Raw genomic sequence first — 22,299 nt, forward strand, 5'->3', positions numbered from 1 at the left:
GTACAAGTCTAGATCATGATGGAATACACCCCACTTGCCTGGATAAGTGTAGCACCAACAAAAACCAAGAAGCTCGAAACCATTCAGGACACATTTCAGATTTCCAAAATGCCTTAGATTTAAAGTACCACATATTAAATCAAGTAATGTGACTAGAGCATGTGGAGTCCGGGGTGGCAGAATGGATAATCAGCTGGCTGAAAAATAAAGAAACGAGAAGGGACCAAAGTAGCAATTCAGACTGGCAGAGTTAGAAGTTGTAATCTTAACTTTCGGTGCAGAGTTCATTGTCATTCGCAATTTAAGTTAACAGTATAGATTTTAACATTTAGTCCATGAACTTCTAAATTTGAAGTTAATAACAAAATTACAGGATTAGTCAGTACTGTTTAATGATGGAACAAATTGCAAGAAAGATTAATAAACTTTCAATTGTGTCCATTCTTAAAAGTGGAATTCAGCAAGACAGACTTTATGTATTGCATTTTAATGAGAAAAACTAATGTCACATGTTCCTTGTAAAATAGTCGGAATTAAGTGAAGCAAAGTCATCATGGATACAAATCACTCAAAGCTGGAGTGAAGGTGAAGGCCAGTCAAGACTATAACAAATCAATCATGAACTAGGGTTTATTTAAAGGAGGATGAGATTGCAAAGTCTAGAATTAATCCAAAACGTGAATTTGAGCCTTGGTTATACCATCCTTGCATGACATATTGCATTGATGCATTCTGAAAAGAGTCAAGAGTGAGGTGCTGGAAAAGCGCAGCAGGTCAGGTAGCATCTGGAGAGCAGGACAAATGACATTTCGGGCAAGAGCCCTTCATCAGGAATGTGGCTTGTGAGCGGGGGGGGGAGGGGGTGTATGGGGAGGGGTGGGGCTGGGCTAAGGTAGCTGAGAGTCCGATAGGTAGACGGAGTTAGGGGTTATGGTGGTAGGTCGGAGAGGAGGATGGAGTGGATAGATGGGAAGGAAGATGGGCAGGTCATGACTGTTGTGCCAAATTGGAAGGTTGGAACTGGGATAAGATGGGGGAAGGGAGATGAGGCAACTGATGAAATCCACATCACTGCCACATAGTTGGAGGGTCCCAAGGCTAAAGATGAGATGTTCTTCCTCCAGGCATCGAGTGGTTAGGGTGTGGCAATGGAAGAGGCCCAGAACTTGCATATTGTTGGCAGAGTGCAAGAGGGAGTTGAAGTGTTCGGCCACGGGGCGTTGTGGCTGGGTGGTATGGGTAACCCAGAGATGTTCTCTGAAGCACTCTGTGAGTAGACGTCCTGTTTCCCCAGTGTAGAGGAGACCACATTGGGAGCAACAAATACGGTAAATGACGTATGGAAGTGCAGGTAACACTGATGGATGTGCAAGGCCAGATTTTTGCAATTCCTGTGGTGGCAGGGGAAGTTGCCGGGAGGAGATGGTGGGTTGGTGGGCAGCGTGGACCTGACAAGAGAATCGCGGAGGGAATGGTCTTTACGGAAAACAGATGGGAGGGCAATATATCTTTGGTGGTGTAGTCTGTTTGTAGGTGGCAGAAATAGTGGAGGATGATGTGATGTATATGGAGGTTGGTGAGATGGAAGGTCAGGATCAGGGGTTTCTGTCCTTGTTGCGGTTGGAGGGTGGGGTTCGAGGGCAGAGGTGCGGGAAATGGATGAGGGCATCATCGACCATGTGGAAAGGGAAATTGCGGTCTTTAAAGAAGGAGGTTATCTGGTGTATTCTGTGGTGGAATTGGTCCTCCTGGGAGCAGATGCGGCGGAGGCTAAGGAATTGGTAATAAGGTATAACGTCTTTACAGGAGGCAGGGTGGGAGGATGTGTAGTCCAGATAGCTGTGGGTATAGGTGGATTTGTGGAAGATGTCCGTGTTGAGTCGGTCACCGCCGATGGAGATGCAGTGATCCAGGGAGAGGAGGGAGGTGTCTGAGATAGTCCAAGCAAAGGTCAGGGTGGAATGTGTTGGTGAAGTTGCTGAACTGTATGGGTGGTGTCCCAAACGTATGTGAGAAGTTCCTGGATCAGGGAGAGGTGGGGGGGGAAATAGAACAGTATCAAGATATGTGGGAATGAGTTCAGTGAGGCGAGAGCAGGCCGAGCCGATGGGTCGGCTGGAGCAGTCAGGTTTATGAAACTTGGTTAGGAGGTAGAACTGGGCGGTGCAGGGTTCCTGAACTATGAGGATGGAAGTTATGGGTGGGAGATCCCCTGAGGTGATGAGGTTGTGTACTGTTTTAGAGATGATAATTTGGTCATGAGGGGGTGAGGTCATGGTCAAGGGGTCAGTAGAGGAAGTGTCTTTGAGTTGGTGCCTGGCTTCAGCGTTGTAGAGGTCAGTGCGCCAAAACTACCACTGCACTCCCCTTGTCCGCTGGTTTGATGGCATTATGAAAATAGTACAATGATAGTGTGGAGGAAAAGCTTTCCAAGCTTGATGCCAGAGCTGAGAAATTACCTGGAAAGATAAGCTGGGTCTTTTTTCTTTTGAATTAAACTGAATGGAAATGTTTAAAATAAATGAAGAGTTTTGAATAGCACACCAAGTGTGTGTTTCCACTTATAAAATAGTTCAAAGGTTGAGATCACCGATATAAAACAGTCACCATGAATTGCAGTAAGAAATTGAGAAGGAATTTATTCGAATGGTAAAAATTCAAAATTTACTGTCACGGACTGATGGACCGAAAAAAAAGTATTGAGAGATTTAAGGAGAAAGGCAGTAGCAGGTTATTATGAAGTGACATGAGGATGAATGAGAGGAGGCTCAAATGGAGCATAAGTTTTCCTGAATGGTCACTTTAGTATTGTATATTCCATGTCATTAAATCTTCTTACATAGAACAGTACAGCACAGAACAGGCCCTTCAGCCCATAATGATGTGCCGACCATTGATCCTCATGTAAGGTAAACCTAGTGTACGAACCCTCAAATTTCTGTGACCATATGCATGTCCAGCAGTGTCTCAAATATCCCCAATGACCTCGCTTCCATGACTGCTACTGGCAACGCATTCCATGCTCCCACAACACACTGCATAACGAACCCGCCTCTGACATCCCCTCTATACTTTCCGCCAAACAGCTTAAAACTATGACCCCTCGTTTTAAAATTTCTGCCCTGGAAAAAAGTCTCTGGCTATCAATTCTATCTATGCCTCTCATTATCTTGTACACATCATTTAGGTCCCCTCTCTTCCCTCTTTTTTCCAATGATAAAAGTCCAAGCTCAGTCAACTTCTCTTCGTATGATAAGCCCTCCATTCCAGGCAGCATCCTGATAAACCACCTCTGAACCCTCTCCAAAGCATCCACATCTTTCCTATAATAGGGCAACCAGAACTGGACACAGTATTCCAAGTGCAGTCTAACCAAAGTTTTATAGAACTGCAACAAGATCTCACAGCTCTTAAACTCAATCCCCCTGTTAATGAAAGCCAAAACACCATATGCTTTCTTAACAACCCTGTCTACTTGGGTGGCAATTTTAAGGGATCTATGTACCTGCACACCAAGATCCCGCTGTTCCACTGCCAAGAATCCTGTCTTTAATCCTGTACTCAAATTTCAAGTTTGACCTTCCAAAATGCATCATTTCGCATTTATCCAGGTTGAACTCCATCTGCCACCCCTCAGCCCATCTCTGTATCCTGTCAATGTCATGCTGCAGCCTACAACAGTCCTCTATACAGTCAACGACACCTCCAATCTTTGTGTCATTTGCAAACTTGCTAACCCATCCTTCAATCTCCTCATCCAAGTCATTAATAAAAATTACAAAGAGTAGAGGCCCAAGAACAGAGCCCTGTGGAACACCACTCACCACTGACTTCCAGGCAGAATACTTTCCTTCCACTACCACTCGCTGTCTTCTGTTGACCAGCCAATTCTGTATCCAGACAGCAAAATTTCACTGTATCCCATTCCTCCTGACCTTCTGAACGAGCCGACCATGGGGAACCTTGTCAATGCCTTGTTGAAGACCATATACACCACATCCACCGCTCTACCCTCATCGACTTGTCTAGTAACCTCGTCAAAGTATTTTGTTTTAAATGTAAGGCTTGCTTTTCTATAGAACTTCATAGAATTATTGAATCCCTACAGTGTGGGAACAAGTCCATACTGACCCTCCAAAGAGAACTCACCCAGACTCATTACCCCCTACCTTATTACTCTACATTTGTCCCTGACTAATGCACCTAACCTACACTTTCCTGAACACTACGGGCAATTTAACATGGCCAGTTCCCCTGACCTGCACATCTTTGGATTGTGGGACGAAACCGGAGCACCCGGAAGAAACCCACGCAGACATGGGGGAAATGTGCAAACTCCTCACAGACAGTCAGCCGAATCGAACCCGGGTCCCTGGTACAGTGAGGCAGCAATGCTTACCACTGAGCCACTGTGCCGCCCTAACTTATAACCTATAACTTCAATACATCCCTAAGCACTTGAGAGACCATTTTGGAGTTATTGTCTTATTGGGCTTCATGTGTGGGGGCAGTGTGAGTAATTTGATTAGCAAAAATTGTGAGGAAAATATTAAATTGATTAAAAAATGTCCAGTTTCCATAATCCTCCATCAAAATGGTGATTTTGAGTGGTTAGAGATTAATGGGAGTTCAGCCGCTGTTTTTGTTGTGCAGAAGGGACTCCAGTCGGGATCATAGAAGAATCGTCTTGACATATTGGCGTGCTTGAACCCACTTGAACAGGTTTTTTCAAAACATTGCCCTTTGCTTACCGAAACTTTCTGCACAATTACAGGCAGCACTGATGTGACTTTGGAGGAGCATAACCTGCCAAAGGCACACTATTGTTTAGATACTCTTTAGTGTGGCAACAGGCCATTTGGCCCAAAAAGTGCACACTAACTGTCCAAAGAGTAATCCAGCCAGACCCATTCCCTGTGACAAATGCACCTAACGCTATGGGCAATTTAGCATGGCCCATATGCATTGTGGGCAGAAACTGGAGCACCTGGAGGAAACCCACACAGACATGGGGAGAATGTGCAAACTTCACACAGTCACCCAAGGTGGAATCGAACCCGGGTCGCTGGTGCTGTGAGGCTGCAGTGCTAACCACTGTGCCACCCTGACTATATCTGATGGGAAGGGAATGTAACATTTTTGCTGAAATATTTCAGCAAAACTCATTCGATCAGCTTGTTGGCTGAGGCAGTCGGAGCGTTCAGCTCAAACTAATACTGACAAGCTTCTGTTGCTCTGCTAAAGCCATTTGTATAGTAGATTTTAGGGATTTTGTGACATCAAATAAACATACTCAAACTGTTATTTACAAATCTGTGCATTCATCTACAACTTCTGATTAGTCAACCCATAAAGGATGAGTATTGAATCGTAATCCATTTGAACTAATTGCTAATAAGTTCCAAGGTGTGTTTGCTGTAACTTCAAAACCCCTGGCGAAACTGTCCCCGGCCACCACCATTACCACTAAAAAAAAAGAATATTTCAGAGTTTTAATGATTGGGCCCAAAGGCCTCAGATGTGAAAGAGCCACTCGGTCTAAAACTATACAAACAGGCGAGTGGACTTCAGGTTTGATTCTTGGTGAGGAACAAGCTGATCTTAATTGGGAAATAATTGGTGTGCTACATTTACCCTTCATAATTTTGCTGTGGAAAGTGAGATTGCAATCAGTCTAGGTTTCAAGTTTCTGTAAAAATACTTAATGAATGAAACTGAGATTTTGCTCCAGTGTAAAGCCATCCATAAGTCCATAAGACATAGCAGTGGAAGTAAGGCCATTCGGCCCATCAAGTCCACTCCGCCATTTACTCATTGCTGATGGGCATTTCAACTCCCTACTTATCTGCATTCTCCCCGTAGCCCTTAAATTCTTGACCTCACAAGGAATTATCAGTCTCTACCTTGAAGACATTTAACGTCCCGGCCTCCACTACATTCCACGACAATGAATTCCACAGGTCCACCACTCTGTGGCTGAAGAAGTGTCTCCTCATTTCCATTCTAAATTGACCCCCTCTAATTCTAAGGCTGTGCCCACGGGTCCTAATCTCCCTGCCTAATGGAAACAACTTCCCAGCGTCCACCCTTTATAAGCCGTGCATTATCTTGAAAGTTTCTATTAGATCTCCCCTCAACTTTCTAAACTCTAACAATCCCAGTATCCTCAACCATTCATCATATGTTAGGCCTACCATTCTAGGGATCATCCATGTGAATTTCCACTGGACACGCTCCAGTGCCATTATGCCCTTCCTGAGGTGTGGAGCCCAGTATTCCAAATGAGGCCTAACTAGAGCTTCATAAAGTCTCATAAGCACATCACTGCTTTTATATTCCAACCCTCTTGAGATAAATTACATTCACTTTCTTAATCACTGACTCAACCTGCAAGTTAACCTTTAGAGAATCCTGGACTAGCACTCCTAGATCCCTTTGTACTTTGGCTTTACGAATTTTCTCACCATTTAGAAAATAGTCCATGCCGACATTCTTTTTTCCAAAAGTGCAAGGTCTCACATTTGCTCACGTTGAATTTCATCAGCCATTTCCTGGACCACTCTCCTAAACTGTCTAAATCTTTCTGCAGTCTCCCCACCTCCTCAGTACTACCTGCCTGTCCACCTAACTTTGTATCATCGACAAACTTCACCAGAATGCCCCGGGTCCCTTCATCCAGATCATTAATATATCAAGTGAACAGCTGCGGCCCAACACTGAATCCAATGGGACACCACTTGTGAGGTCAAGAATTTATCAATCTCTACCTTGAAGACATTTAACGTCCCAATGAAGACATTTAACCTTTTATCCCAACTGTCTGCCTTCTGTCAGACAGCCAATCCTCAATCCATGCCAGTCGCTCACCCCGAACACCATGGACCCTCACCTTACTCAGCAGCTTCCCGTGAGGCACCTTATCAAAGGCCTTTTGGAGGTCTAGATAGATAACATCCACTGGGTTTCCCTGGTCTAACTTACTTGTTACCTCTTCAAAGAATTCTAACAGGTTTGTCAAGCACAACCTCCACTTATAGGTCCATGCTGACCTGTTATAATCCAACCCTACACTTCCAAGAATTTAGCAATTTCACCCTTAACAATGGATTCTAGAATCTTACCAACAATCAGGGTTAGGCTAATCAGCCTATAATATTCCATCTTTTGTCTTGATCCTTTCTTAAACAAGAGGGTTAATCACTGTTGAAGCACTTTTGGCCCTATCTTGGCTTATGTTGATGGCTGGCTTCCTTACCATATCGGTGAATGCCTAATAAAGCATATGCATCCCATCTCCAGATATTTCAAATCCACCATGGAACTTGTTGGCAATTAGTTCTAATAGATACTGTTATAATTCTCATTCTTTCTGTGTTGACTAATCAGATGGTGAATGCACAGATTTGAAGATAACTTTTTGGAGGATGTGTGTTTGTCTTTGCAAAGTTTTGGAATCTATTATACTAATGGTTTTTCAGGGCAGTGCTGGTATTGCTTTCAGAACTGAATGCTCCATATGCTTTAGCCAATAAGCTGTTTGCATTGTGTGACATGAGACAAAGTGCAAAGATTTGTTGATATGGAGGAAAAAAATTAGCTTCAAGGATGCGCACTTTGTGAAATGGTTTCACGTGCAATTAATTATTCATCTACTTTTGTGATGCCTTTGCAATGGTCAGAAACTTGTACAAAATAAGCAAATTTACAGGTTGCGCAACAATTTGAGACAAGCAGCAAGTTATTTGTATTTGAGATGTTGGAAAATGTAACTTAGGAGACTATAAAAAGTAATGTTTGCAGTTGAAATATCTATGCAATGCACCCCAAAAGTAGCTGAGTAAGTGCAGCAATGTGAACAGTCACTGCCTTGCTCAGGTAAAAGGAACACAAAATTTCATTTGGGTAAAGTAGAATACAGCAATGTCTGTGACATTGTGTGGCAGCAGAGAAATATTATAATGCGTGGTTTGATGCCGATATAATTGTATATTCACTGTGGTTCCCCATCCCCTCATTTAATTCTCATCACTCTCAATTATATTAATTCTTTCTATCATCTTTGAATGATACGGAAGAGTTGTTTATAGAATTTACTACCGTTACTTATTCTATGTGCATCCAGTTTTTCACTTCATGATTCATCATCAGGTTGCTCCCTCTATTATTTTCATGCCAAACAGTAGAAGCAGCATACGATAGAAAACCAAGCAAGTTGGATCAAATCTAAGCTCTGCAGTCCTGACGTATCCAGCATTGAATGATGATGGACAATGAAACAACTAACAGGAGGAAGCTTTCCAAATATTCCCATCCTCGATGATGGGGAGTCCAGCATATTAGTGCAAACTACATGGCTGAAACATTTGCAACTATCTTTAGCCAGACGAGCTGAGTCGATGATCCTTTTTGCCTGCTCCTGAGGTCCCCAGTATCATGGATGCTAGTCTTCAACCAATTTGAGCAACTCCACGTGATATCAAGCAACAGTGGAAGGCACGAGATAATGCAATGTCTATGGATCTTGATAATGTTATAATACTAAGAATTTGTGCACCAGAATTGGCTATGCATTAGTCAATCTTTTCGAGAACAGCTGTAATGCTTGCATTACACCAACAATGCAGAAAAAGGTCCAAGTATGTCTCGAACAGGAAATGTCAAACTATAATCCATTCAGGTCCAGTTAGCACCAATATCAGTCTACTTTCTATCATCAGCAGATGATGGAAAGAGTCATTGACTGTGCTATCAAGCAGCTCTTACAAAACAATAACTGATGCTCAGTTTGTGTTCCAACAGCACCATTTGGCTCCTAACTTCCATACAGCCATGGTCCACCTATCACAGCATAAGATAATTGTGGTTTTTGGAGGTCAGTCGCCTCAGTGTGGGGTATCATTGCGGGAATTCCTCAAGATAACGTCCTAAGTCCCAACTATTACCATCTGTCTCATCAGCAATTTTCCTTCAGTCATAAGGTCAGAAGTGGGAATGTTTGCTGATGATTGCATAATATTTGTGATTCTTCAGATATTAAGGTAATCCATCTATGCATGTAGCACAACTCAGATAATATCCATGCTTGAGCTGACAAGTGGTAACTAACAATTGTGTTACACATGTGTTAGGCAATGACATTCACCAACAAGAGAAATCTGACCATCTCTTCATAACGTTCAATGGCATTAATGTTAATGAATCCCTCGCAATCAACATCCTAGCACTTACCCTACTAAAGAAATAAAAGAACGGATCACATAAATGATGTGGGTGCAAGAGCAGGTCAGAGGCTTGGAATACTGTAGCGGGTTAATCGACTTCAAACTCCCAAAGTATGTCCATTAATAAGGCACAAGTAAGGAATGTGATGGCAGTTCAACTTGCCGGATAAGTGCCAACAACACCAAGAATCTCAAGACCATTCGGGATAGTGCAACACAACTTGAGTGACACACAATCAGCAGTCTTACACTCCAGCATGGCAGGGGTGTATATTGTTTATAAAATGCACTAGACCACACAGGCTGCTTTGGCAGCACTTTGCAAACCTCTTGTATCGAGAAAGACATCAGAAAGCAGATTCATGAGAGTGCCACCATCTGCAATTTCCCTTCCACACCATATACCATCTGGACCTCAAACTATACTGTGCTGTACATTCTTTGCTGTTATTGTGTCAATATCTTAGAAGTCCCTTTCTCATTGGACTCTGGGTAAACCTAACAGCAGTTCATGAAGCAGCTCACTACCAGTATCCAAAAAGCAGGTTGGGTTTGGCCCAAGCGCTCAGCCTCTGGTTCACCAACTAGTGGAATTTCCGTAGCTAGAGATCTCAGTTGTGGAGAATGTCCGCTGGGTGTCACTTAACTGTCTAAAGAGGACCTGATTACATCAGGCATCCCATCAGACTGATGGGAGTTCCCGACTAATTCTCCCCACTGCTGGACAAAACGTGGGGCCATATTTTATAAATGATTCAATCAGTAATTCAAAAGCACACAAAATATTATAAGTGTGGGAAATTGAATTGCTATATCAATGTACTTAAAGCAAAATCATCTGAGTTGCTAATATTATGAAGAATTTAAGGGGTAGTTTTTATTTGTTGTAAATTTGTTTTTTCCCCCTGACTGAAATCCTTGCATCTCTCACATTCAGAGGTTTGCTCTGAGCAAGCAGAAACTGGGCCTTGTGAAGCTTTGATATCTCGATGGTACTTTGACATCAGTGAAGGAAAATGTGCACAGTTCATTTATGGAGGCTGTGGAGGAAACAGAAACAACTTTGCCTCTGAAGAGTACTGTTTGGCCGTCTGTAACAGCGTCAGTAAGTGAACCCTCCAGCTGGTTGCAGCTTCTGTGTGTCACTCTGCACTGAAAACCTCACCTAGTTTTACTGCTGTCTACCTGTAGGGCAAGTGCCACAATTTGCCATCTTAACTCCTGCAGTAATGCTCTTCAACTGTTTTCCCCTTTTTCCCCCTTGAGTAGCTGTGCACTAACTGCTTTCTATATTCCTAACCTGGTTTTTGAATTGTAACTAAGCTTATTGCTTCTTTGGACGTCCTTCAGGCTAGGAGCTTGCCTTGTGATCTTTGATATTTATTCTAGCTTACTAGACATATGTTTTCTCTCCTCAAAGCAATGCATTATGTGATATGAAATATCAGAGTTGAGGTAATGTATAAGATTATAAGATGAACTACATTATCTTATCAAGCCTCCTTCAACAGCATTTCTGTAACCCATGATGTTTACCACTAGAAAGACACGGGCAACAGATCCATGGGTATATCACCATATACAACCAGCCCTATGAGTGACACAGCATTCTGATTAGAACCATATCACCATTCACTGTCACTTGATCAAAAAGCTGGAATTCGCTCCCTAATAGCTCCAAGGATATACCTAAATCAAATGGATTTGATTTGCTTATTATTGTCACATGTTCTGTGATACAGTGAAAAGTATTGTTTTGCATGTTATCCAGGTAAATCATACTGTACATCAAGGTAATAGAACAAGATGCAAAATATAGTGTTCCAGGCACAGAGAAGATGCAGAGAAAGACCTGAAAGTAGATTTAAGAGAATATTGTTGGTAATTCTGACAGACTTAAAATTGAGATTTAAAAGATGTGTGTCGCCGATCTGCTGGGGACAGCTTGCAGAGAGTCACCGAACTGCAGCAGATTGGAGATAGACCATAACAGCTGACCCAGGTAGTAATGTTTACATCCCAAGAGCAAGTTTTTCCAAAAGGTGAATTGAAATGTTTGCAGTTGGAGTATTTGACTCTGGTTAAATAACAAAGTTTGGTTGGTGTGGCTAGCTTTGACCAGATGCCCAACTATTTCCAGCTTGCAGGGGCAGTGCTAAAACTAACAAAATTGTCTTGCAAGTTAGAGTTCCTGAAATGACAGGGCAAAATTTCTAAGGAAACCCCAACTGATAGCAATTTCCATTTAGAAAAATGCTTTTTACAAGTCTAACTTTTGATAATCGGTTTACTGTGCATGAAACTAGGTCATTACAACATACAGCAAGGGACAAAGAGGATGTATATAACCCTTGATGGGGGTATAATCAAAGTATTATAGCCAGCAACTTTGCAATGTGTTGAAGCTAATAGGGACATTTTCTTTGGAGAGTTTAATGACATACTTAAGTTTTATATCAGGCATTCCTATTCAGTACTGTTATTATTTAACAAAATATAGTCACTAACGATGTAGACACTTCAAAGAGAACATATAATGTTACAGCGCAGTACAGGCCCTTTGACCTTCAATGTTACACCGACCTGTGAAACCAGTCTGAAGCCTATCTATCCTATACTATTCCATTTTTATCCATATGTCTATCCATTGACCATTTAAATGTCCTTAAAGTTGGCGAATTTACTACTGCTGCAAGCAGTGTGTTCCACGCCCCTACTATATTGAGTAAAAGAAACTACCTCTGACATCTGTCCTATATCTGTCACCCTCAATGTAAAGCTATGTCCCTTTGTGCTAGCCATCACCAACTGAGGAAAAAGACTGTCACTGTCCACCCTATCGCACCCTCTGATGATCTTATGTCTCAATTAAGTCATCTCTCAACCTTCTTCTCGCTCACAAAAACAGCCTCCAGTTCCTCAGCCTTTCCTCATAAGACCTTCCCTCCATACCAGGCAACATACCAGTAAATCTCCTCTGAACCCTCTCAAAGCTTCCACATCCTTCCTATAATGCAATGACCAGAAGTGTACGCAATATTCCAAATGCGGCCGCATCAGAGTTTTGGACAACTGCAGCATGACCTCATGGCTCCGAAACTCAATCCCTCTACTAATAAAAGCTGACACACCATATGTCTATCAACCTGGGTGGCAACTTTGAGGGATCTATGAACATGGATACTGAGATCTCTCTGTTCATTTTCACAGCCAAGAATCTTACCATTAGCCCAGTACTCTTTATTCCTGTTGCTCCTTCCAAAGTAAATCACCTCACTCTTTTCCACATTAAACTCTTTTGCCACCCCTCAGCCCAGCTCTGCAGCTGAAGTCTCTCTATAACCTAAAACATCCTTCAACACTATCCCCAACTCCACCGACCTTAGATAAAAGCAAATTACTGCGGATGCTGGAATCTGAAACCAAAAGAGAAAATGCTGGAAAATCTCAGCAGGTCTGGCAGCATCTTTAAGGAGAGAAAAGAGCTGACATTTCGAGTCTAACTGACCCTTTGTCAAAGCTGTTACAAAGAGTCAGTTAGACTCGAAACGTCAGCTCTTTTCTCTCCGCCATCCTTAGTATCATCCGCAAACTTATAAACGCATCCTTCTATGCCCTCATCCAGGTCATTTATAAAAATGACAAACAGCAGTGGCCCCAAAACAGATCCTTGTGGTACACCATTAGTAACTGAACTCCAGGGTCAGCATTTCCCATTAACCACCACCCTCTGTCGTCTTTCAACTAGCCAATTTTTGATCCAAATTGCGAAATCACCCTCAATTCCATGCCTCCATATTTTGTGAAATAGCCTGCTGTGGGGAGTCTTATCAAGTGCCTTACTGAAACCCATATACACCACATCAACCGTTTTACTCTCATCCACCTGTTTGGTCACCATCTCAAAGAACTCAATAAGGTTTGTGAGGCACGACCTACCTTACACAAAATAGTGTTAACTGTTCCTGTCAATTTATTCCTTTCTATGTGATTATAAATCTAATCTCTTAAACCTTTTCCAACACTTTACCCACAGCTGAAGTAAGACTTGCTAGTCTATAATTATCAGGGTTGTCTCTACTCCCCTTTTTGAACAAGTGGACAACATTTGCTGTCCTCCAGTCTTCTGGCACTATACCTGTAGACACACCATGTGTCTTGACCAGCAGAAGTGGTCTGTGTCAAGTCTATCAAGCACTCTTCAGAATAATGTCTGTCTCAATGAGGTTGCACAGATTTTTTTTCTGGACTCCAGAGTTTACTCAACCTTATATCAAATGTCAAGCACCTCATCCCAGGGATCATTTTAATTGAATCTTCATTGTCCTACCTCCAGTGCAAATATATCCTTTCATAAACATGGAAACCAAAACTGCATGGGGTCCTTCAGATGTTGTCAAGTTTAACAAGGTTTCTTTATTTCAACGAGATTGGAATATAGAAATAAAGGTCAACATGTCATTTGTCTTTGTAATTGTTCGCTGCATTTACCTGCTGACTTTTTCGTTCCTATACCAGCATCTCCAAGTCTCTTTATGTATCAGTTACTACTTTTACACCTTTCTAAAAAAAAAATTCTGTTTTCTATTCTGAGAACCAAAGTGAGTACCTTACATTAAAATCCATCCATCATCTTGTGCCCACTCTTTGACCTAGATATTCACATGGTAAGAGAGTCATTTTCTCAGCAGATTGATGTTGCATTTTGGGGCCCTACAGGATCCCAAATGCAGCAGACTCCATAGAAATCGCACAGAAAATGGAAGATATAGATGAGCAATTCCCTAGAGTCTTGAACATTCCGCAAAACCTCTTAATATTGGAGAATTCGGAGGGTTCCTCTTCCATTTAGTTAGGTTGCCCAGGGAAACAATTGGACTAGTTCTTTTAAACTGTTTAATCTAACTCCTGAGTTGATACCAAGCTGATTTCTTTCTTTCTCTTAACCCCAAACCCCCACAATCAATAAGCATACCCCAAATGCCCCAACCATAGCCCCCTTGATCTCTTATATTCTCTGAATCCCTGACACCCACTATCGCCCCAAACATCATCAATGGTGATGTGCCAAGCCCCTGTCCCCTCTCATCGGTTAACTTGAACATTCCCTCCCCATTATCAACTGATCTGTGACACTCATCCCTACTAATTCCTCTGCTCTACTCTACACTTAGCCTTCTCCTTTAACAGCAGCTGTCAAAGTGTTTAGTTGTGCTGTTGGACAATTAAATATCATGACATAGCACACTGATTCCTGCAAAAGGAGGCATTGCTTGAATTCCTCTAACTGTCCTAAATTATGAATGGGACAGTGTTAGTTTCAGGTACGCTCTGCGTTTCTGAAGGAGCTAAGATTGATATTCCTGGCTCGAAATTCATGGCTCAGACTTAACATAAGAAAATATGACTGGAGTGCAATCCAACTGAGAATGTCACTCCTGGGGACATCTGAACCTGTAATTCTTTGTAGTCTTTGTTTCCTTTCCATGGTTTTCCTTTTCATCTAGTTTTGTCCCATCGGCAAACTTAGGTACGTTGTTCCTGCATCATTGTCCCAGACATTAATATAGTTTATATATAGCTGAAGTACCAGCACTGATTTCTGTGACACTCATCACCACCTATCTACACTCCACCCAGTGAACTCCATTTCTCTCACACTCACCTGTGACTTGGGTCCCTCATTGAGACAACCTGAGTAGGTAAATACATGGCAGGTGCAGTATAATGTGGATAAATGTGAGGTTGTCCACTTTGGTAGCAAAAATAAGGCAAATAACTGTCTGAATGGCCAACTCCTGCTCCTGATTCATAAGTTTGTTTGTTAGCACAAAGCATAACAGTGTAATAGGCTTTGAATAAATGAAAGTGAGATCCAAAAATACAAGATCTGTGACCAAATCAAAGACAACACAGATTAAATGACAAATGATTTTGCAGTTTCAAAGAAGCTAAAGGCAGTAGTAATTTAAGAAGTATCAGAACACAAGGTTTCTCGGTGAGATGTGAATGACAGAACAGCAGCTATATGCTAACCTAATAAGGAGGAAGCAAAACAAACTTGGACAAAAAAAACGATATCAGGCTGTGGTTATGATTTAAAATTATTCCACTCAATGCTGAGACCAGACGGCTGCTATTCCTGGTTATAGGGAAATAGCCACATGAAATCTTTAATATGACTGTCTTGAGGCAAAATTAAGCACATTGCACATTGCACATTGCAAATCTCTGATAATCAAAATGAGGAAAATGCAAATTTGTCAGAAGGACACTTTACAGTAGATAGTCAATATCTTCACCTCTAACCTTTTCATGAAATTTCTTCCTATTAGTCAGGAAATTAGGTGGAGTGAATTGACACATAGAGCAATTTAGGGGGGTCTATCTAAATTTGTCTGTGTGAAATTAATTGACTACTTTTCACCACCATTAATATCTTGAATCCTGAATGGCACTAACTTTAGTTTGTGAACATGGACCTATAAATAAGTGCTCACTTGTGGGCTAGAATTTAGTAGGTTGAAAAATTGTAGGCATGTTAGTTAAGAAGTTAAGCTGTTTCACTGGTGCAGTGATAAGTGGTATGGGATAAATTGCATTATTGGGAGTAAGCAGACAACATTGAAAACTTTCCAAAATGGGATAGAGTTACGTTTCTTCCCACTGATATCCAAATCATTGGGAAGAAATTCTAGTAGTACAAAGCAATTTATTGAGTTTTAAATGTATCTGTCTGGGTGGTATAGTTATAAAATTTCTGACTTTAAGTAACTTGATGCTGTCGGCTGCATTCCAAGTGAAGAGGATAATCATTTCATGCAAGGACATGATGTAACCACAAATGTCTAATCTACACATGTAGACAGTTTCAGCTGATATTGGAAGGCTATTCCCTGTTTCATTCTAAAAGTAGTAACCAATATTGAAATGGTAATGAGTAGAAATCATGGGCACCCAGCCATTTCCTTGCCAGGTGCATAATATTCTTTCAGCTTCCATTTTTCTTGGGGTCACGACATTGCTGGTCAAACACCTCTATAATTTTCTATCTGTCCTGTTACATTATTTCACCACTGATTCTTTCCATCTGGTCGTCTTCCTGGCAGTTCCATCTCCACCACTAACTTCACCATATTTTCTCTATCTCTGCTGATAGAGATGACTGTGCTTGTGCAGTCTCTTCTAAGTCATTTTCTTTGATATTGGTACAATCTTCACTGACACCTTTGGAGACTGGTTGCTGTTTTTGTTTTTTCTTAGTACTCCACACATCCATCTCAGTGTTGACATCTCATTAGTCTCTAGTCTTTGTTCTTCTTTTTGATGCTGCCCTGGTTTACTGCATGGAATAATGAGACCAGTGTCTGAACTATCTTACAGATGCTTCCTTTCAATTTCAGCAATGTTTTTCTGTCTCATAGCCCTGCACTGCACTTCTTCCAGTTCCTCCAGTCTGATTGTGTTTCCTCGGTACAAGATGACATTCCATAAATTGTGTCTTTGACCTACTGCTCTTCATACCTTTGTTATCCATGACTTCTCCAGTCATGTCCTCACCTCCCTGCCTCCACCATCTACGTACATCATTGACCGTGGCACTTGTGTCTTACCTGCTCAGTTTGAATACCCATGAAAATCAGAAAGAGGGATGGGTTCAATGCTTGTCCTTGATGTAAACGTTTTTGCTGGTTCTTCAACATCCAGGCTTTCATATATTTCTTCTTTGGCATTACTTTGTTGCTAGCAATTACTTTCTTTTTGCACTGTTCTTTATGCCCTTTGACCCTAACTTTTTCGAGCTCTTTAACAGATTCACCTTTTCTCCGACTGCATTTTGTTTTATTTATGTTTTCACAACCTTTCTCTTTTGTGATCTTTCTGACACTCGTTCACCAGATTTCCTCATCAAGTGTGCCAGTGAGTTCTGCCATCTTCCATGTGACAATAATGTTAACTTCGATTTGTCTTCCCGGTCTCTGCATGTTCTTTCTGATTTGCTCCTCCGCATGTGGATTTTTCAGCTTCCACCATCTGATGTTCTATCTGCCTGCGTCGCTGTCTTCCTCCTCAAACCCCCATCTCCCACCTCTTCTCACAACAACCCACCCCCCCTCCAAAAACTGTTATTTTGTTTTCTATGCAGCTGTCTCTGTTATCAACACTCAATGTGTAGCCTCTGTGGTGGGTGGTTAGTGCCTTAGTTAGAAAGTTCTTTGCTCCCTTTGCATGTTCCTTTCTAACCGTGACATGGTCCAGCTGTATTGCTGTATTTCTGTATTGCTGCTGTAGATTGAGGTCATTACTACATTTTTGGTATGAGGTATTTAACATTAGCAGTCAGTACAGGTATTCAATCCTTTATACGAAATCCTTGGGGCCGGTTGTTTTTTTGGATTTTGGGATTTTTTGGATTTCAGAATAAGTGACATTTTCACAGTGAAATTAAAAAAATCTTACCAAAGAGCAGACCCACATGTGACGAGTACAAGCACTGAAGCACAATTGACACCTGCCAGTGTTGGGACATGCTGCAATGTCACATCTGAGTGACGTTGGTCAAGTGGGTGTGGAGTTGGGTCACCTGTTTGCATGCCAAACAACCATGTTATACAGAAAAAAACTTTGGATTATAGAGCTTTTCAGATTTCAGATATCAGATAAAGCATTGTGTGCCTGTACAATACAGCAAACTCCAAGATGGTGACTTAACCTTGCATCTCTCTTTCTTCTCCCAAATATCTGCTTAAGTGACCTGTCATCGCTTGGTGCTATTTGAATTGTTATCCATCTGTTCCAGGGTTCTTCTTTCTCCTCTAGTCTGCAAGTGCTCTCTAGTATATGACAGCTACATTCCAGATCCAGCCCCCGTCACTGACAACCCCCCCCCCCCCCCCCCAGCATTTGCCATAGCTAATCCACCTAGCCTACATATCTCTGGATGCCATGAGCAATTTGGCATGGTCAATCCATCTAACCTGCACATCTTTTGACTGTAGGAGGAAACGCACAAACACAGGAAGAATGTGCAAACTCCACTGTGGCAATCACCTGAGGATGGAACCAAACTTGTGTTCCTCTGTGTGGGTTTCCTCCGGGTGCTCCAGTTTCCTCCCACAATGGAAAGATGTGTAGGTTAGATGATTTAGCCTTGGGAAATGCAGGGTTACAGGATTGAGTAGGGAGGTTGGTCTAGGTGAGAAGCTTGATGGGCTGAATGGCCTGCTTCCACACTGTATGGATTCTCTGATTCTATTGTGTCCAGCAACAGCTACTGCTTAGTGGTTTCTGTAAGCATGTCAAGGACCTACCTTAAAATAATTTAGTACCAGCTCTTGAGTGAAGAAGTTGCTCTCATATTTATAATCTTATTTCTCTGGAATTCTGTGGAAGTCGTATTTGGTTAAAAACATTAACTTAGTTTCTCTCTCCACAGATGCTGTCAGACCTGTTGAATTTTCCTTGCACTCTCTTCTTATTTGTGACATTGTCTGCCAAGAATTCTGTTTAGTGTTACTGTAGTCCTTTGCCACTGCTGTAAATTTTTAGGAGAGATTAAAGAAAGAAAATTGAAGGACCAAAAGTCTCTTCCTTCCCCAAATCAGTAACAATTGATAACATTAATGTTCCTCTGCAGTGCAGGCATCTAATTAGATAACAAAAGCAATTTTGCCCATTAAATCTGCATCGTGTTTCTTCACGTGGAAACATCCAGGGAAAGCATAGATTGTAAATTTGCATTGTCTTTGAGTGCGTATATAATACACTTTTTTGCACAGCAAATAAAGAATATACAATGGACATGACACATCTGCAAAGTGGCGTGAATTATATTGAAATCTGGGCATGTAGAATTGATTCTACCTGAGAAAAATCTGAGGACTTGAAAATGAAAATTCTAGATGAACTAAAACGTTATTACAAATGCATTTCAGTAGGTCAAGGTTTAGCCCATTTTCTTTGGCAGCTCAAATGAAACTCCAAACAAATTGCTCCATGCTTTAGTCTGTAGTCTGGGTAAAGTAAGCACCTCACCCAGTTTAGATGAGAAATCCCAATACTGTGAAAGTGATTACATTTGTGTAAATTTTATCTATCCACTACTAATCCTTTTGTATTTGGCTTCTCTGCTGGCACTGTTTAGGAACGTATGACTTGGAAGTAGACTATTTGGCCTTTCAAAGCTGCTGTGCCTTTTCAGTAAAGTCATGGCTGATCATTTTGTCATCACAGTTCAACTTTCCAGTCTGCCCCTCATAAACAGTCATCTTCCTTGTCTATCAGCAATCTATCTAGCTCAACCTTGAAAAAATTCAGTGACCTAACATCAACTAGGGAAGAGAATTCCATACACTAATGATCCTCAGAGACAACTTCTCCTCATATCATACAGCTCTTTCCCTGTATTGGTGCTAATTCCCCATAAATCAAAGCCCGTCTGTCCCACCAATCCTTGAGCCACATAATCATCTGGCTAAAGATGTTTAACCTACACCAATGTTTTGTGGCTCAAATAATAATCCAGAGGTTTTGTAATTCTGCTTTACAACGTAGCCCTCAACTATTACTAATCCTTAAACAGAACCTCTTGACCTCTTTGTTGTTGTTATTGAAATGAATCTGTTGAAATTTGGATCCTCCATCTCCCACTGCAAGTCCCTTTCCAACACAGAGCTCATTTCCTGATATCAAGAACGTTGGATGCTGAAAATCTGAAACAAAAAAGAGAAATTACTGGAGAAACTCAGGACTTCAGGCGGCATCTGTGGAGAGAAAGCAGAATTAACGTTTCGAGTTCAGTGACCATTCAGACTTGCTGATTTTTTTCCAGCAATTGCTGAGTTCCTGAAACCTGGCACCAAACAGATTACACAGCCTTCTGGACCCAGCTACAGAGACTGAGTTTGTCCCAATCTATTTAGATTCATGGACCTGGAATTCACAAGATACAACAGGTTCAAACGTTTTCCCTTCTTGCCATCAACTGCCCGCCCCCACCCCCAAGCAAAAAAGGTCACGTTCTCTACTGTATTTCATTTGGTGAATAGCTTTCTTATTTTACATTTTGTTTCAATTGAAACAGTATCTGAGCTGAGCTCCATACATCCCCCTCATCATTTGTAATTGTTTCACGCCGTTATCTTTAAGCAGAATTGACTGTGCTTTTCAGGGTTGAATTGGATTGACCTTGAGTCCATAATGAAGTGAGATGAACGAGCAGGAATATATGCAACTTAAAACCATTTTGTTTCAGTACTTTAGCCCTCATTTTCAAAAATTAAGTTTTGATTAATGGTCAGATACTTTGCTTCATCAGTTATACACCCTCACCTCCAATAAGGAATTGGCAACTGGATGAAAGTTGAGGCAATGCCACATAATGTAGGCTCATTCACAAGGAACATGAGTTAACTGTTTGAGCATATTCCATCATTGTGCTAGATCTTGGCTGATGTATGTCTTGGTTTCACTAATCCACCTTTTCTCCATATCTTGACATCCGAGTCAGCTTGAAAATGCTTATCTCACCTTCTGTCAATGTGGTAATGCAGAGGTTATGATAAATAAATAACTATGCAAGATAACAGTGCAAATTCCATCATATCAAATTATGAAGTGAAATTAGAAACATCTGGTTATTCATGAGGTGTATCTTTTGCTGGGTACAGTGGTTCAAGAAGCCAGCTCATCACCCACTTTGAGGGCAATTAGGGATAGACATAAGTTGCTGGATTTGCCAGCGACTTACACCTCCCACACAAAAATATTTCTAAAATGCTGAAAAGTAGACTTTCTTGGATGTTCTACAAAAGCAATGTGTCTACAAAGTAGTGACACTTTAGACTGCACTCCTGTGTGTAAACCAAAATTGGTGGCCAACAGATCTCCCCTTTCAAACCTGGTTTTCCACTATTGAGGGATAGCACCAGGTCACCATGTTGCAGGGCACCTCAACTGATGATGGAACTTGAAACCTGTATGCTGCTGAAGTGTATTTTCTGGGATATTCAAAATGACTGTGTGATAATATTTGTAAGTGCAGATCGCATTGTTATTTACTCAGCAATTCTGTGAAATGAAGTGGTGTGACACAATTTCATCTGTGAGCTGCACTGAATGCTTACTGCACAAAGTCTGTCTCTTTGAGGTGAAATTTGACTTCCTTTTCCTATTCTGGAAAGGAAAGACATCCTCCAGATTAATATTTTGAACAATTAATGTGTTTAATCTCCCCGTTATCAGACTTCAGACATACATGCAAGGTTATAACTGGAGTGTGACCTGAGATGGATTCTACATTACAACTTCAAACATTTTTCAGCTTCAAAAAGCTTCAAAACTTGCATCGTTCCCAATAAATTTATTAATCTGCACTTTGGGAACATGGTATCATTCTAAGATGTTGTCTTACTTGGACGTATATTCAAAAAAATGAAAAACCCAGATGTTGGCAATGTTACTACATTTTATTTGATACCATCTGCTACCTATTTGGATCCATTATTTTTCCTACCTTTACAGAAAACTGAATGTCACTACCTTATCCTTGACTGTAATTTGTCTGTAAATTATTTTTGGAAAATCATCATCATTGCTTAACAAATTCCACACATTTTTCATGGCCCTTTCCAAGAAGCAAAATTGGCACTGCCTTTTCTCTAATCTTAATATACTGGTAAATATTTATCCTCTTTCCCCTAGGTTTCTAAGCTGCCATTTCTTTTTTATTTTAACAACCAGCAGCACTGTTATCTTTTCCTCACCAGATACCTGGTTTCGACTGAGCATATTCCGAGAGTTGCTTAGATAGGGACTCAGTATATGCGAGGTACAGCTATTTTTCATTTCCTACTCTTACTCCACAGAGTCATCCATTTTAGTTATTGGTTTGCTTTGCTGTTAGATCAGCTATTTTAAGTAGAATCAGTGTTTTTAATAATCTTGTCCATGTTGCAAACCATTTAGGGTTTCATAAATTGTTATTCAGGCTTAGTTCTAATTTTCTACTGAAAAGCAATGGTCCAATGGCTGTGATTTGAAATTCCAGTTAAACCCCCTCCCAGAAGTGAAGGATAAA

The 22,299-nt window shown here is 41.2% G+C and overlaps 1 protein-coding gene across 4 annotated transcripts in view; it reads left to right on the plus strand.

The window, feature by feature from the left end:
• The window catches only part of appa (amyloid beta (A4) precursor protein a), a 169,744-nt gene that overhangs the window by 120,232 nt on the left and 27,213 nt on the right, over positions 1 to 22,299 (plus strand). For 2 of the 4 annotated variants that reach the window (XM_072585731.1, XM_072585730.1), the window contains exon 7: positions 10,159 to 10,326. The exons of the other annotated variants lie outside the window; for them this stretch is intronic. In XM_072585731.1, coding sequence (XP_072441832.1) covers positions 10,159 to 10,326 — 168 coding nt within the window. The remainder of the gene's footprint in view (positions 1 to 10,158; positions 10,327 to 22,299) is intronic. 4 annotated transcript variants of the gene reach the window in all.

Source organism: Chiloscyllium punctatum, chromosome 15, assembly GCF_047496795.1.
Source record: "Chiloscyllium punctatum isolate Juve2018m chromosome 15, sChiPun1.3, whole genome shotgun sequence".
NCBI classification, from domain to species: Eukaryota; Metazoa; Chordata; class Chondrichthyes; order Orectolobiformes; family Hemiscylliidae; genus Chiloscyllium; species Chiloscyllium punctatum.